General features: G+C 52.9%; 1 protein-coding gene across 1 annotated transcript in view; it reads right to left on the reverse strand.

The window, feature by feature from the left end:
• Positions 1-15,930, reverse strand: part of CROCC2 (ciliary rootlet coiled-coil, rootletin family member 2) — a 135,038-nt gene that overhangs the window by 13,656 nt on the left and 105,452 nt on the right. Inside the window, 4 exon segments of the mRNA XM_030576109.1 lie at positions 6,794-6,943; positions 8,617-9,057; positions 14,380-14,543; positions 15,199-15,319. Coding sequence (XP_030431969.1) covers positions 6,794-6,943; positions 8,617-9,057; positions 14,380-14,543; positions 15,199-15,319 — 876 coding nt within the window.

Consider the following 15,930-nt stretch of genomic DNA (forward strand, 5'->3'; position numbering starts at 1 on the left):
AGGTCTGAAAAATGCTGACCTACTCTTTCTTGGAGCAGATATTTTCTATCTGTAAAATTGTCTCTGGCACCTGCCAATACTGGAACCCAACATTCTCCAGGCCAGCCTCTTGGTAAAGATAGCATCTATGCTCCAAGCGGTGAGTGTTTCATCACACGTCGGGCCTGGTGAATACAGGCTTATGGGGACATTCAAAATGTAATTAAGGTTCAAATAGGGTGACCAGATGTCTCAGTTCTATAGGGACAGCCCCAATTTTTGGGTCTTTTTCTTATGTAGGCTCCTATTACCCCTCCCCCCACCGATTTTTCACATTTGCTGGCTGGTCACCCTAGGTTAAAGATACAGGGCCAGCTCCGGGCTAATGCAAAGCAGTGTGGCTCCAATGAGTTGTGCAGCATACACAATGGTATTTCACTGTTCCATGTAGCATGGCAAAATGGCTATTGCTGTGCTACAAACTGCACAGACCATGCGGCATGAGAGAACAAGATGCAGCCCAACCTGTCACCAGGCTCATTTTGTCAACAGGTGGTCGCTGCTAGGCAGCCCAAGCCTACCAGAAGGCCGTAAACAGAAGTGGGTACGAGATGGTGTATAGGTACAACACCTAGCACAATGGGGCCTTGTTCTCTGTCGGGGCCCCCAAGGTCACTTGTCTTCAGGGGCTAAAGCTCTTTCTGCTGGTTTTCTGCGGAGTCGTGGGTAGCAGTGGAAAAAACAATCCCTCCTTGCACAGCTGCAGTTTGGGAGGTGACACATTTTCACACACTATTAGGCTGTGGAGGCCAGCTCTGCTTTGGGATTGGTGCTGTGCAGATTGAGGCTGGTGTAAAGAGGTGCAGCCACAGGAGTTAAAAACAATATTCACCTCTCGTAACAGTTGTTCTTCAAGATGTGTTGCTCATATCCATTCCAATTAGGTGTGTGTGTACCGCATGCACAGTTGTCGGAAAGTTTTTCCCCCAGCAGGACCTGTTGAGTCAGCTGTGGAGCCCTCTGGAGTGGCACCTTCATGGTGCTCAATATATGATGACCCCACCGACCCGGTGCCTCCTTAGTTCCTTCTTGCTGGCTGCTCCAACAGAGGGGAAGGCTGGTGGGTTTGGAATGGACATGAGCAACACATCTCAAAGAACAACAGTTACAAGTGGTGAGTAACTGTTTTTTCTTCTTTGAATGATTGCTCATATCGATTCCAGTTAGGTGACTCCCAAGCAGGGCCAGCTCTAGCATTTTTGCTGCCCCAAGCAGCAAAAAAAAAATTATGTCTGTGATGGCTCAGAAGCGGGACTCCAGTAGAAGGGTCCATGCCTGGATCAAGTCTAACACTGCCCCAATTAATTCTATTCTCTGGGTCAGTTCCAGGGTCAACTTCCCCAAGTTGAGGAGACCCAGTCACTCAAACATGTACCTGACCAAATGGATTTGGGACTGCACCTGTGCCCTGGTACAGCCCCTGAGCAGCCAGTCGTCGAGGTAGAGGTATACCTGCACCTGCTGGTGATGGAGGAAAGCAGCCACGACTGACATGCACTTGGTGAATGGTCGCGGGGCTGTTGAGAGGCTGAATGGTAGTACAATTAATTGATAATGTTCATGTTTAACCATGAAGTGCAGGAAGTGTTTGTGTGCTGGATGGATTGCTATGTGAAAGTATGCGTCCTTCATCTTGAGGGCAGCAAACCAGTCTCCTGGATCCAGGGAGGGGATAATAGTGCCCAGTGAGTCCATGCGGAGCTTCAACTTTACCATGAATTTGTTGAGCCCACGTAGGTTTAGGATGGGTCTGAGGCCCGCTTTGGTCTTGGGGATTAGGAAGTATTGGGAGTAGAAACCCTTGCCCCTTAGCTCCTGAGGAACCTCCTCCATCACTCCCATGGTGAAGAGGGCCTGCACCTCCTGGATAAGGAGTTGCTTGTTAGAGGGGTCCTTGAAGAGGGACGGGGAAGGGGGTGGGAGAGAGGGTGGGAGCAGAACTGGAGAGAGTATCCTGCTTCCACTGTGCGGAGGACCCAGCAGTCCAAGGTTATTTGGGACCAGGCACGGTAGAAGTGTGACAAATGATTCAAAAAGAGTAAGGAAGAATCTGGGAATGAGTCTAGTGTGCCGTCTTCAGGCTTCTCTTTAAAAGGCGTGCTTGGAACCCAAGGAAGGTTTGGTTGGGCCCTGGCCTCGTCTGGAAGAGGGATTCGAAGGCTTCCTTTTGCCGTTCCTGCCCCTTCATCTGTAGAAGTCCAGCTTCGGCTGAGGAGGGTAGAAACGCTCCTGTGGCTGTTGGGGCTTGAAATGCTTCTGTTGAGTTGCTGGGGTGTGTATACCCAAGGATTTAATAGTAACCCTTGAGTCTTTTAGTCTATGCAGCCGAGAGTCAGTCTGCTCCGCGAACAAGCCTGCCCCATCAAAAGGCAGGTCCTGCATTATCTGCTGAACCTCAGGTGGTAGGACTGAGGCTTGCAACCGTGAGGTGCACCTCATGGCAATACCTGAGAACAAGGTGCACGATGCCAAGTCTGCAGTGTCCAGTGAGGCCTGTAAAGAGGTCCGTGTCACCGCCTTGCCCTCCTCTACTATGGCCCCAAACTCCTCCCTGGATTCAGTTGGCACAAGCTCTTGAACTTGAGCATCGAGTTCCAGAAGTTGAAGTTATATCTGCTCAGAATTGCCTGCTGGTTGGCAATTCTGAGCTGGAGTCCCCCTGTAGAGTACACTTTATGCCCAAACAAGTCCAGATGCTTGGACTTGGGCACGGGGGCCTGCTGCCCCTGCCTCTCTTTCTCATTTACAGCCGCAACCACCAATGAACAGGGCTGCGGATGTGTAAAGAGTTATTTGTACTCCTTTGAGGGCACAAAGTACTTCCTCTCGATGCCATTGGCTGTGGGAGGGACGGAGGCCGGAGTCTGCCAGATAGTCTTGGCATTGGCCTGTATAGTTTTGATGAGGGGCAGAGCCATCCTCAGAGGACCTTCTGGGGCCAAAATGTTGACCACCGGGTCCTCTGACTCCACCATCTCCTTGGCCTGCAGGCCCATGTTGCGTGCCACCCTGCACAGGAGGTCCTGGTGGGCACGGCTGTCTACAGGAGGCGGTCCATAGATGGAAGTGCCTGCGATGGCCTCGTCTGGGGAGGAGGACGAAGAGGATAATAGGAGAACAGGGTCCTCCCTCCCCTCCTGCTCATCAGGAGCCTGACTACTTGCGTTGCTGGTAGCCCCAGGCTCAGGAACTGGAGTTGGAGTTGGATCCGAGGGGGGACAGGGGCAGGGTGCCTCCCCAGCACCCGTAGGGGTGGGGTGACTGGCTGAGGCATCCAGCACCCTTGGTTCAGAGGTGGCTGATTGGGAGCCTTTAGACTGGGAGCCCTGGGCCTAGTGGTTCACCCACGGGATCTAAAATGGCCACTGCACTGGTCCCTGCCACTGCACAGGCCACGGTCTTGCCCCCACCTCAGAGTGTCCATGGCCGGACCAGTGCCGGTCCCGCTCTGAGTACCTAGAGTCCACCTCTAAGTACAAGGACCAGGATTGGGACCACAAGGGCCAGGGTTGAGCCAAGCAGAGGTGAGCTGGCGAGTGGTGCCATGAGGGTGGGTAGCTGTGCCGTGACCTGGAGCTACACAGGATCGTCGAGTGGCCTCGGGACCATTGCCAGGTCCAGGACCTGCTTCATGAAGGGGACCGATGTGCGGATCGACGTTGCAATAAGGAGTGCTGGCGCAATCTGGAGCAGTGCCATGAGTCCAACCGGTGCTGCGATTGCAAGTGGTGCCAGGACTCCAAGCATTGCCAGGACTCAATCAGCGGTGCCGACAGCTGGATCATCACTGGTTTGCCTCGAGACGGTGCCGTACGATGTGGTACTGGAGGCTTGGTACGAATTGTAGGTGACCTCAGCGCTGTCAAGGTGATGAGGTCCCTCACTGCCACAAAGATGTCCGGAGTGGATGGCAGCTCCAACTCCTCGATGATGTGGGCCAGGGAGTCCAACAGCACCAGACTCAACGGTCCCCCTTGCAGGGCCAAAGTCAATGGTGCCGTCTCCTCAGGCTTTGGCACTGGGAGCTCCTCCCAAGGACGCGCCCCATTGGCTGGCTCCAGAGGGGTAGGCCTCTGGGATGGAGAGCCACTCCTCCCTTGCTTCTAGTGCTGCTTCTGCGCTGGGGAGTGGGAGCGGTGCTTGGTAGATCCTGCTGGTTTCGGGGCTGGGGAGTGGCAGTTCTCAGTTCTCAGGCTACAGTCTGTCAGTGGTGTCACTTCCACCACTTCCACCAGGGCGCTATGCACCAAAGAACTTGGTGCCGGGTCCTGCAGCACCAAAGGAGGCTGAGGTCTAAGTGCTGCCACCATAAGGAGCTGCTTAAGGTGAAAGTCTTGCTCCTTTTTGTTTCTGGGGTGAAACCCCTTACAAATCCTGCACTGATCGGTTTTGTGAGGGTTTCATGAGCCTCCCCGAGACACTTCAGACAAGCGTCATGGGAGTCACCCATTGGCAGGGGCTTGGAGCAGGACTTGCAGGGCTTGAACCCCTGGGACTTGGGCACGAGAGCCCTCCCAAGAAAAAGTGGTCAGGATAGACAGTAAGGCCCCTCCCCAGCCCAACTGCTACAAACTACTACTAAAATAAACTAAGTAAAAAGATATAAGAAACAACAAGAAAAACAAGAGCTAGGGAAACATGGGGAACTTGCTAAGCAAGACGCCATAGTTCCAACAACCATCACTGACAATAAGAAGGAACCGAGGAGGCACCGGGTCGGCAGGGTCATATATTGAGCGCTGTGGCGGGGCGATGACTCACCAGCATGGCGCCTCCTGCTGGTCGTCCTGGGAATTAGCTCTTCCAGCCTGGAGCGCCCTCTGCAAGCTGGTGTCTCACCTGCCGCTGGCCCTCCCGGACCCCGGTGCCCCTCTGTGGCTGCTTCCCCCAATCAGCTCTTCCCCTGCCACAGCCCTTTCCCAGGGCTGTTTTAAGCCCTTCAGGACAGGAGCGGGGTGACCACCCCGCTACAAGTGCCATGAAAGTGCCACTCCTGGGAGCTCCACAGCTGACCCGACGGGTGCTGCTAGGGGAAAAACTTTCCGATGACTGGGCACGCAGCACGGGCACTCCTAATTGGAATGGATATGAGCAATCACTTGAAGAAGAACCATGCTGATTTACACCACCAGAAAATGGGTCCCAACAGTTTCAGAGAGGACGGCTTTGTGGCTCCCTCAGTGTTTGTATATCTGGTTTCTCTTCTCGACTTTTTCTCTCTGGGCCCAGTTCTGCTCTCAGTCCAGCAATGTAAATCTGGAATAATTCTACTAGATTTACACCACACAGCTGAAACCACAGTCCCTACCAGTCTACATTTGTGTCTCTATCTTACTTCCTCTTGCTGTTTTTAATATTCCATCTTTTGCTGTCTTCTTTCCCATAATAAATAAATATATAATAACCAGCACGTTATTAAATAATACCCTACATGTATATAGCGCCTTTCATCCCACAGGGTTTTACTAACAATTGTATAAACAGCTGTTACTTCTCTTGTGTCTTGGAAGCTGTGATGGGGCAGACAGGCCCCGCACTGGCAATGACAGGGTTAAGGAGAGCCTGTGGACCCAGTTGACCCCATCCTGCTATACCTGCAACCAATGGCAGGTGTGGAGAGAAGAGCCGAAAGGTGAAAGAGACCTAGTCCGGGAAGAAGAGTAGAGATCTGCTGTTTCCTTGGGGAGGGCACCAGCTACAGACGAGAGTCTAAGGCAGCTTTTGGCATGGAGGAGCCATGTGGTGGACAGGATGACCAGGGCCAGGCAGACTGACAAAAACAGACCAGCCTCAGGGAGACAAGCCTAGACCAGATGGGTGGAGCCCTGGTTTTGAAGTGCACAGTTTTCTTTTTTGTTTTGGACTCTCACACACCAGAAAGGGTAAGACTTCAGTGTGCCATAGGAGGGGGTTGAAGGAACCATGACATCAGTTCCAGGAGGGGCAACACCTGACCACTGGAGACCCGCGCTGGAGTGAGTTCTGTCTTGATGCGCCACAAAAGGGGGTGCTGCCTAGACAACTTGGTAAAAGGGTCAGGCACATCTGGGGCAGAACACAGCAGCTGCTTAACAGCCTAGAGCTACACTACACAACAGGCTTGTGGGAAGTGTAGATTACCATGTGCAGTTGAAACGGCACTAGCCAACATCTACTTCCCCCAGCTGCAATTAGGCCCCTCCACTGAAGCTGACACCCCTCCTCTTGTAAAAGGGATGTAGGGTCATTAATGCACACAAGTACTTGGGGCCACAGTTTTGTGTCTCAGTGAGAGCCCAGTCTCTTCAGTGGCACAGGGCCCTCAGCCCCATGGAGGACATTTGCTTAACTAACTTAGAGGAAGGCATGCTATCTCCTGAGTCACCAGTCTCATTTCCCACAGTAGGGTTACTTGGAAGGCTCCCATCCAGATGCTGAGCCTACTTAGCTGGATGGGAGGGTCTGAGCTCTTTCTCCTCCTCCCATCTTCTTTCCCCTCCTTGTTGGCACTCCTGCCCTTGCTATGGTTCAGCTTCTCCTTGGGAATTATGTACACTGCCCGGTGCCTCGACTGGGATCAGGACCCCTCATAGGAGGTGCTGTACACATGCCCCATATCTAAACAGGCAAAGGAAGCAGTATTATGAGGGAGAAATGAGGCCTAGAGAGGCTAAGTGACTCACCCAAGGGCAGAGCAGGGACTTAAAATCAGATCTCCCGAGGCTGCGTGTAGTGCCTTTAGCTCAAGGCCATCCTCCCTCTCTCCCCTACTCACCTCCTGTAGGTGCTCAACCTGAGCCTCCAGTTCCCTGCATCTCAACTCCAGCTCTCCCAGCTGGTCCTGCAGCATGCGCATGGCGTCCGTCAGGCTGTGGTTCTGCCTCTTGCTGTCTGACAGCGCCTGCCGCACAGAGTCCATGCGCTCCTGAGAAAGGAAAGCGTCACTCAGAGGAAGCATTCAGAACCCAGAAACTGATTGCTACCTCAGCTCTGCCAGGTCTGCCTGTTCTTAATGCTCTGCACGCGTTAGCTGGCATGTGCAACAAGATATATGTATTATATATCCCAGTGGGAATGGGCGACAGGGGATGGATCGCTTGATGAGTCCCTGTTCTGTTGTTTCCCTCTGGGGAACCTGGCATTGGCCACTGTGAGAAGACAGGCTACTGGGCTAGACTGACCTTTGGTCTGACCCAGTATGGCCATTCCTATGCTCTTATTTTTCTTGATGAGGCAGTGCCATGGGTGTGCATGGCATTGCACATATTCAGGAGAAAGCAGGCTGCTGAGGGGTCAAATGTCTAGATAACAATGGTGAGGTTCAGCCCCAAGAGGAAAGACTACAGCCTTCATCAGCTGGGAATCCAGGGTCCAGAAGAGCCTGTGGGATGTACAGCTCTGTAGCTAAGTGTGGATGCACACAGGCCTGCCGAATCCTCCCAGTCACGTCCATAGTCATGGGCCTCACACAACTCACATCAGGGATGGAAATCACCTCTTTCAGCCATTCACCTTGCACTGAAAAGTGTCAGCTGAAGATTTGAGTTACTGCCAGCCAAGAGCCTGTGTTCCCAGAGGGATCAGAAGGGACTAGGGGCAGGCCAGGGAGTTACTCTCTTTCTAGCTAGCCTCTGCTTGCCAGTCACACCAGCGACCATAGGCTCTGAGCCCCTAGCGATAGCCCCGACCTCTCAGCCATCTGTCCTTATATCCTAAGCCTGAGTCTGCGCTCACGCTGCCAAAACACCACAGTAACTCCCTCCAAGTCAGCTGGGTGGATGGACTCTTTGCAGGGATTCCAGAGCTATGGATGGCACATTGTGGCGCTGGAGGGGAATGTACCGTCTGGAATTGATCTGGAGTCACAGCTCCCTTTTTCTTTGCAATGGATTGCTGATGGCAGCTCTGGCTTGACGACACATCACCCATACAAGAGGAACAGCACGGACAGCATTACCATCTTACTGGGGCCCGGGTTGTGCCGTGCACCAACTCAAACCTCAGGCCAAGCTGGCTGAAAGGGTTGCTAATGTTTGCAGCCATGGAGGAGAGCCAGGGCCCAGCCCCAAGCAGGCTAGACTGATTACAGGACTGTGCTGACATCACACTTAATTCACAGGTTTGTGGATTTCCAGGCTGAAAGGGCCCATTCTGCCCATCTAGCCTGACCTCCCAACTCAGGCCTGCAAACTTCCTCCTGGGAGGTCCTACTGCCAGCTGGCTTCCCTGTGATCTCTGAACAGGGCAGCTTCACCCAAACACTAGTTTGTTCCAAAATGTTGCGATATTTAGGCTGGGCAAACCCCAGTGCATTGGAACCAAAGGGAGTGTTTACAGGCCCTTGTTCAAGCTGAGTTCCACCTGGTGCTGGTCCCAGCGCTCTGCTCTCTGGTGGGACATGGTGCATCCTGCAGCATGGGGTGTTTGTGAGGTGGACTGGACCCCACTGGGATGTACACTGGTGGGCATAGCAGGTGGAACGGCCTTTCCGACTGTGTCCAAAGGGCCAGAGACTGCGCTGACCCCTTTCCCCCTGCTTTGTCCCACCCCTACATTGTCTGCTTGCTCAGTGCTAAGGAGAAGAGGTGGGACCATTACCTGGAGCACCCGGCGATCTTGCTCTGCTGCTGTCAGAGCCTTCTGCAGCTGGAAGACATTCTCCTGAAGGGTGGAGGACCCCGTGGAGGCATCAGTCAGTGCCTGGGAAAGGCTCTGCACCTTATCCTTCAGGTGGCTCTCCTTGTCCTCTGTCTGGGCCAGTGAGTGACCCAGGCGGCCCAGCTCCTGCTGCAGCGTGGCTGATTTGCTCTCGCTGTCCCCCAACTGGCAGCGCAGGGCCTGGACCTGCTCCTGCAGGGCCTTGATCTCGGTATCTCGGTCCACCAGGCTGAGCCGGACATGCTGAAGCTCCCCTTCCATGGAGCAATGGCTCAGCTCCAGCTTGGTGGCCCTGCTCTCGGCTGCCTCCAGGACTTCCTTCAGCCTCCGCTTGTCCGTCTCCAGCTTGGTATCCTTGGCTTTCAGCCTAGTGACCTTCACCTGAAAAACAAAGGCGACCTACTTCAGCAACATGTATCATCCTTTCCACCACTGCCTGCAGCATGCGACCCCCTCGTGTGCCGGCCCATTCTCTCCACGCTTCCCCCAACATGCTGGCCAACACCTCCTCGCTTGTGCACACACAGGCTCGCCCCTCCACACTCCCCATGTGTGCCAGGCTGGGCTGCCCCTCCACGCTCCAGCCTCTTGCGCTGGCCCGGCCCAGTCCAGCCTGCCCCACTCCCCACTTGCATGCTGGCCCGCCCCTCCACGCTCCCCCCTCGCGTGCCGGCTTGGTCTGCCCCTCCACGCTCCCTGCTTGCATGCCTGCTCCCCCCTCATGCCCCGCCCTGCCCAGCTCCCTGCTCACACACTGCCCCACCCCACCCCCCTTGAGTGCCAGCCCACCCCTCCACACTCCTGTGCCTGCTCCCTCCTCACGTGCCCCTCCACACTTACGCCTGCTCCTCTATCTCATGCTGGCCTGCTCCTCCATGCTCCACGCTCACATGCCTGCTCCCCCCTCACACGCCAGCCCGCCCCTCCACACTTCCCGCTCATGCGCCGGCCCGCCCCTCCACACTCCCCATGCCTGCTCCTCCTTCGCATGTCTTGCCACACTCCCCATGCCTGCTCCCCCCTCGCATGCCGGCTCCCTGCTCACATGCCTGCTCCCCCCTCAAACGTCGGCCAGCCCCTACACGCTCCTGCACCTGTTCCCCCCTCAAACGTCGCCCAGCCCCTACACGCTCCTGCACCTGCTCCCCCTCAAACGTCGGCCAGCCCCTACACGCTCCTGCACCTGCTCCCCCCTCAAACGTCGGCCAGCCCCTACACGCTCCTGCACCTGCTCCCCCCTCAAACGTCGGCCAGCCCCTACATGCTCCTGCACCTGCTCCCCCCTCAAATGTCAGCCAGCCCCTGCACGCTCCTGCACTTGCTCCCCCCTCAAACGTCGGCCAGCCCCTACACGCTCCTGCACCTGCTCCCCTCTCAAACATCGGCCAGCCCCTACACGCTCCTGCCCCTGCTCCCCCCTCACATACCTGTCCACGCTCCCCGCACCTGCTCCCCCCTCACACACGCCAGCCAGCCCATCCCTCCATGCTCCCTGCTTGCACCCCCCCACCCCATACTCCCTGCTCGCAGGCCAACACATCCCTCCATGCTCCCTGCTTGCACGCTTACTCCCCACTCACACGCCGGCCCATCCCTCCACGCTCCCTGCTCACGCGGCTGCTCCTCCCTCGTGCGCCAGCCCATCATACTCCCCCCCTCGCATGCCTGCTCCCCCGCATACACGCGCCAGCCCATCACGCTTCCCCCTCATGCGTCTGCTCCCGCCTCATGAACTGGATCATCCCTCCACACTCCTTGCTCAGGCAACTTCTCTTCCCTCATGCATGCTGCTCCCTCCCTGTGTCAGCCTGCTCCGCTCCTGCCACATGCCTGCCCTCCCCCCCCCCGACCCCCAGGCTTCCCCTGACCTACTTTGGCTTGCTCCCTCCCCCACATAGGCCAGTTCCCTGCCCTGGGCACTGCTCTGCCACACTCTCTTTAACGCGTGCCCAGTTAGCGTAACCACATGTCCTGATTTTATAGGGACAGTCCTGATTTTTGGGTCTTTTTCTTATATAGGCTCCTATTACCCCACATCCCCTGTCCCAATTTTTCACATTTGCTGTCTGGTCACCCTATGCCCAGTTAAAAGCCAGCCACACACCCTCTGAACTAGCCTAATAGACTGGTGCCTGGCCCACGTGCCAGTGCCGTCTAGGGACAGCCCCGGGTGCTATATTAGGAGGGTTCTTGGCCTTGTGTGGTGCCTAGAGTTTGGTAGAAGGCGTGTGATTGTATAGTGGGGCAGGGTATGGGGGGCAAGATGGGAGGAGACAGATCAAGGGGAGCACCGGCTGGGAATCAGGCTCCCAGTGTGACTGGTGATAACAGGAAGGGGAATTTGCCAGGACTGGCTGCTCCGTGGAGTTCCGGGGACTGTGATGGCCCTGTCCTGGGCAGCCTGGCAGCTCTGGAGTGGGAGCAATCACCAGGGCCTGCTCTACACACAGAACAGTACCAGGGTAACTAACAGTGTGAGGTGGCACTGGTTTAGCTAGCTCACAGCAGCTGATGCCTGTGGGACTCTACAGAGGTGTAAATCTGGCCTGAAGCCATGTCACCTGCCCAGGAATAAAGGTGTATGGATGAGCCCTGTCTGGAGGCACTCCAGAGGTCTCTGTGCTCCCTAGAGAAGCACGTTTGTCTCTGAAGGCCAGCTGATTCCTAGGAGTCATCCAGGACAAGACCCAGACTCCAAGATAGGAGCAGAGCCAGTGAGCAGCGGCGAGCCCCCACTTCCCAGACCAGGGAGAGAGAAGCAGCAGCAGGCAGCCGGATATAGAATGGGGTCCTGTCTGCTAGGTGCAGGCACTGAGGGTGTCATGAGTCTCAATGTCCAGGCAGGACATCCGCCCTGCTGGCTCCTTCCTCAGTAAAGGGGCCTGGCTCTTTGATGGGCAGCCCATTTCCTTTAATGGCCATGCCCTGCAGACTGATCCCCCTACTTACCTGCTGTTCCCAAGTGCCCTGGAGCTTCCATGGCCCTCGGGAAGGGCTCAGCTCTAGGATGTGCACTGAGAACATCTGCAGCCCGCCCTCCACCCCTCCTGAGCAGTGCAGCAGAATCTTATCTTGTCCTGGGCAATGAAGGAGGGAGCCACGGAGCAGTCTCCCACGCTCATCCATCCCTGGCACCATTCCAGGGAGTATAGCAGATTGCACTCTGCTTGCCCATGCAGACCTGAGCTAGACTGAGGATATTGATATATTATATGAGGCTACTGATATAATAGTCATCACAGAAACTTGATGGAATGAGGATAATCAATGGGACACTGTAATACCAGGGTATAAAATATATCGGAAGGACAGAACAGGGCATGCTGGTGGGGGCGTGGCACTATATGTGAAAGAAAGCATAGAATCAAATGAAGTAAAAATCTTAAATGAACCAAACTGTACCATAGAATCTCTATGGATAGTAATCCCAACCTTGAAAAAGCGGCATATAGCAGTAGAGATATATTACCGACCACCTGACCTGAATGGTGATAGTGACTGTGAAATGCTCAGGGAGATTAGAGAGGCTATTAAAATTAAAAACTCAATAATAATGGGGGATTTCAACTATCCCTGTATTGACTGGGTACATGTCACCTCAGGAAGGGATGCAGAGATGAAGTTTTTTGACACCTTAAATAACTGCTTCTTGGAGCAGCTGGTCCTGGAACCCACCAGAGGAGAGGCAATTCTTGATTTAGTCCTAAGTGGAGCACAGGAGCCGGTCCAATAGGTGATTATAGCTGGACTGCTTGCTAAGAGTGACCATAATATAATTAAATGTAACATCCCTGTGGTGGGGAAAATACCACAGCGGCCCAAAACAATAGCGTTTAATTTCAGAAAAGGGATGTGACATTGCACTCCATATACTTTATGAAAATATGCTTGTGAATGTGAATATGATAAATTGATAAATAAACAGTAATAAGTCACCAGGACCAGATGGTATTTACCCAAGAGTTCTGAAGGAACTCAAATGTGAAATTGCAGAACTACTAACTGTCGTCTGTAACCTATCATTTAAATAAGCTTCTGTGCCAAATGACTGGAGGATAGCTAATGTGATGCCAATTTTTAAAAAGGGCTCCAGAGATGACCCCAGTAATTACAGGTTGGTAAACTTGACTTCAGTAACGCGCAAACTGGTTGAAACTACAGTACAGAACGAAACTGTCAGACACATCGATGAACATAATTTGTTGGGGAAGAGTCAACATGTTTTTTGTAAAGAGAAATCATGTCTCACCAATCTACTAGAATTCTTTGAGGGGGTCAACAAGCATGAGGACAAGGGGGATACAGTGGATACAGTGTATTTAGATTTTCAGAAAGCCTTTGACAAGGTCCCTCACCAAAAGCTCTTAGGCAAAGTAAGCAGTCATAGGATAAGAGGGAAGCTTCTCTCATGGATCAGTAACTGGTTAAAAGATAGGAAACAAAGAATAGAAATAAAAGGTCAGTCGTCAGAATGGAGAGAGGTAAGTAGTGGTGTTCCCCAGGGGTCTGTACTGGGACTAGTCCAATTTAACATATTCATAAATGATCTGGAAAAAGGGGTAAACAGCGAGGGGGCAAAATTTGCAGATGATACAAAGCTACTCAAGATAGTTAAGCCCCAGGCAGACTGTGAAGAGCTACAAAAGGATCTCTCAAAACTGGGTGAATGGACAACAAAATGGCAGATGAAATTCAATGTTGATAAATACAAAGTAATGCACATTGGATAACATAATCCCAACTATATATATAAAATAATGGGGTCCAAATTAGCTGTTGCCACTCAAGAAAGAGATCTTGGAGTCATTGTGGATAATTCTCTGAAAACATCCACTCAATCTGCAGCGGCAGTTAAAAAAGCAAACAGAATGTTGGGCATCATTAAGAAAGGGATGGATAATAAGACAGAAAATACCATATTGCCTCTTTATAAATCCATGGTACGCCCACATCTTGAATATTGCTTGTAGATTGTTGCCCCATCTCATAAAACTTATATTGGATTTAGAAAAGGTTCAGAAAAGGGTAACAAAAATGATTAGGGGTACGGAACGGTTGTCATATGAGGAGAGATTAATAAGACTGGGACTTCTCAGCTCAGAAAAGAGATGACTAAAGGGGGATATGATAAGAGGTCTATAATCATGACTGGTCTGGAGAAAGTGCATAAGGAAGTGTTATTTACTCTCTCACATAACACAAGAACTAGGAGCCACCAAATGAAATTAATAGGCAGCCAATTTAAAACAAACAAAAAGAAGTATTTTTTCACACAACGCACAGTCAATCTGTGGAACTTTTTGCCAGAGGATGTTGTGAAGGCCAAGACTATAGCAGGGTTCAAAAAAGAACTAGATAAATTCATGGATGATAGGTCCATCAATGGCTATTAGCCAGGATGGGCAGGGCTGGTGTCCTTAGCCTCTGTTTGCTAGAAGCTGGGAATGGGCAACAGGGGATGGATCACTTGATGATTCCCTGTTCTGTTCATTCCCTCTGGGACACCTGGCATTGGCCACTGTCCAAAGACAAGTTCCTGGGCTAGACGAACATTTGGTCTGACCCAGTATGGCCGTTTTTATATTCTTATGACTCTCCCTTTCCACTGGTGACTTTTACAGAGCTCCCCCTCCCTGTTTCCTAATGGGTGGCTGCCCCGTAACATGCACTTCCTACTCTTACTCCTTGCAGGCTCAGACCCACCTGTAGCTCCCTGTTCTTCTCCTCCCTGGCATGCATGCTGCACTCCAGGGTAGCGATCTGCTCCGCCAAGGCATGGCGCTCCCTCTCCACTCTCCGAATGGTCTCCTCCTGCAGCGCCAGGGCCATCTGTGCACTGCTCAGGCGCCTGTCCATGCCTCGCTTGCCTGGGTATGGGAAAGGAGAGGCAGGGGTTTGAGGAACAGGCTCTGATCTGCAGGAGGGAGAAGAGCACTGCTTCCCCAGTGGATCTCTGCAATGGTTGGAGGAGCAATCCAGCCACTGGATCTAAGGGTTGCTGCATCAGTGCATGGGGACATCAACCAAAGGAGGCATATGCGAGGAACCCAGCCCTGGACTCCATGCGGCAAGGCATGGCTGACCACATCAGGAAGCAAAAGAGATACTGGCCCTGCCCCAAGGTAGGGAGCTTGCAATCCATATGGATAAAGGCTGGGAGGGCAAAAAGAGGCACTGAGAGCAGAAATGGCTTGCTTATGGTCACATGACTCTTGGGCTCTGGTCACAGGAGCTGTTTTTGGCAAGCCCCTGTAGCTTTACACCTGTATCTAACCTTCTGGTCACACACACCCTCCATCCCTCAGGTTGGGATGGCTGCATCCTGGCCATGAGGTCAGGGCTTGCCTGGCATCACTGTTCAATCGCAAACTAGAACTTCTGCAGTTCTGCCTGACCAGCTAGCCCCTTCTGACACGAAAGGAGAGCTGATCCTCTGTGCTCCTGCTGTCCTAGTGACAGAGTGCTCCAGCTGCATCAGCTGAGCCTTATAGAATCTAGAGGGAGAAGAAGAGAATGACTGGCCTTCCTCAGAGTCTGCCAGCAACTTCTGCAGCTGCAGGATGCGATTGCTGGTCTGGTCCCGGTCACTCGCCATTTCATTCAGCCGACGGTTCAGGTTCATCACCTGTGTCCTTAAGTCATCCTGGGAGAAGGAAAAATAGTGTCAGATTTTAAGTGCAGGCCAGAGAGAAAGAGGAATATGCCGAGACACAAGGGGCAGGGGGTGGGGGTGGAGAAGGAGAAAGAGAAAGGAGAAAAGCAAGTACATGAAACACTAAGTTTAACAATAGGAACTTCCTGACGCAAATCAGAACATCCCTGAAGCCAGAGCTCTAATGGCGTCCTGTAAATATTGGTGTCATGTCAGTTTGTGAGTGTGATGTCTGACACACACATACACAAACATGTCTACACAATGGTCCCAACAAAGGACCATTTTAATCTCAGTGTCCTCTTCCTCAAAGTCTTCTGAGCATTTTTAAACATCACTAAACTGCAAGCTCAGCAAATGAAAGCAACGTGTGCTAACAGATCCTTAGCTGCATAACTGATTCTGCTGTGGATCTATCCTGATTTACACCCCCGAGTCCAGTGTGGGAAACGGGAAAGGGGGACTCAGCAGCAATCCCATACCCAGCACCTAAATCACACCAAACCTCCACCTCACACTGCATGCCAGGAAGGTGGATGAGGTTGTTCTTAAAGTACAAGGATTACAAATGGCCCCATCCTTCTTCCTGGTGTGTGGAAGGG

Source organism: Gopherus evgoodei, chromosome 9 (genome assembly GCF_007399415.2).
Source record: "Gopherus evgoodei ecotype Sinaloan lineage chromosome 9, rGopEvg1_v1.p, whole genome shotgun sequence".
In the NCBI taxonomy this organism is placed as follows: Eukaryota; Metazoa; Chordata; order Testudines; family Testudinidae; genus Gopherus; species Gopherus evgoodei.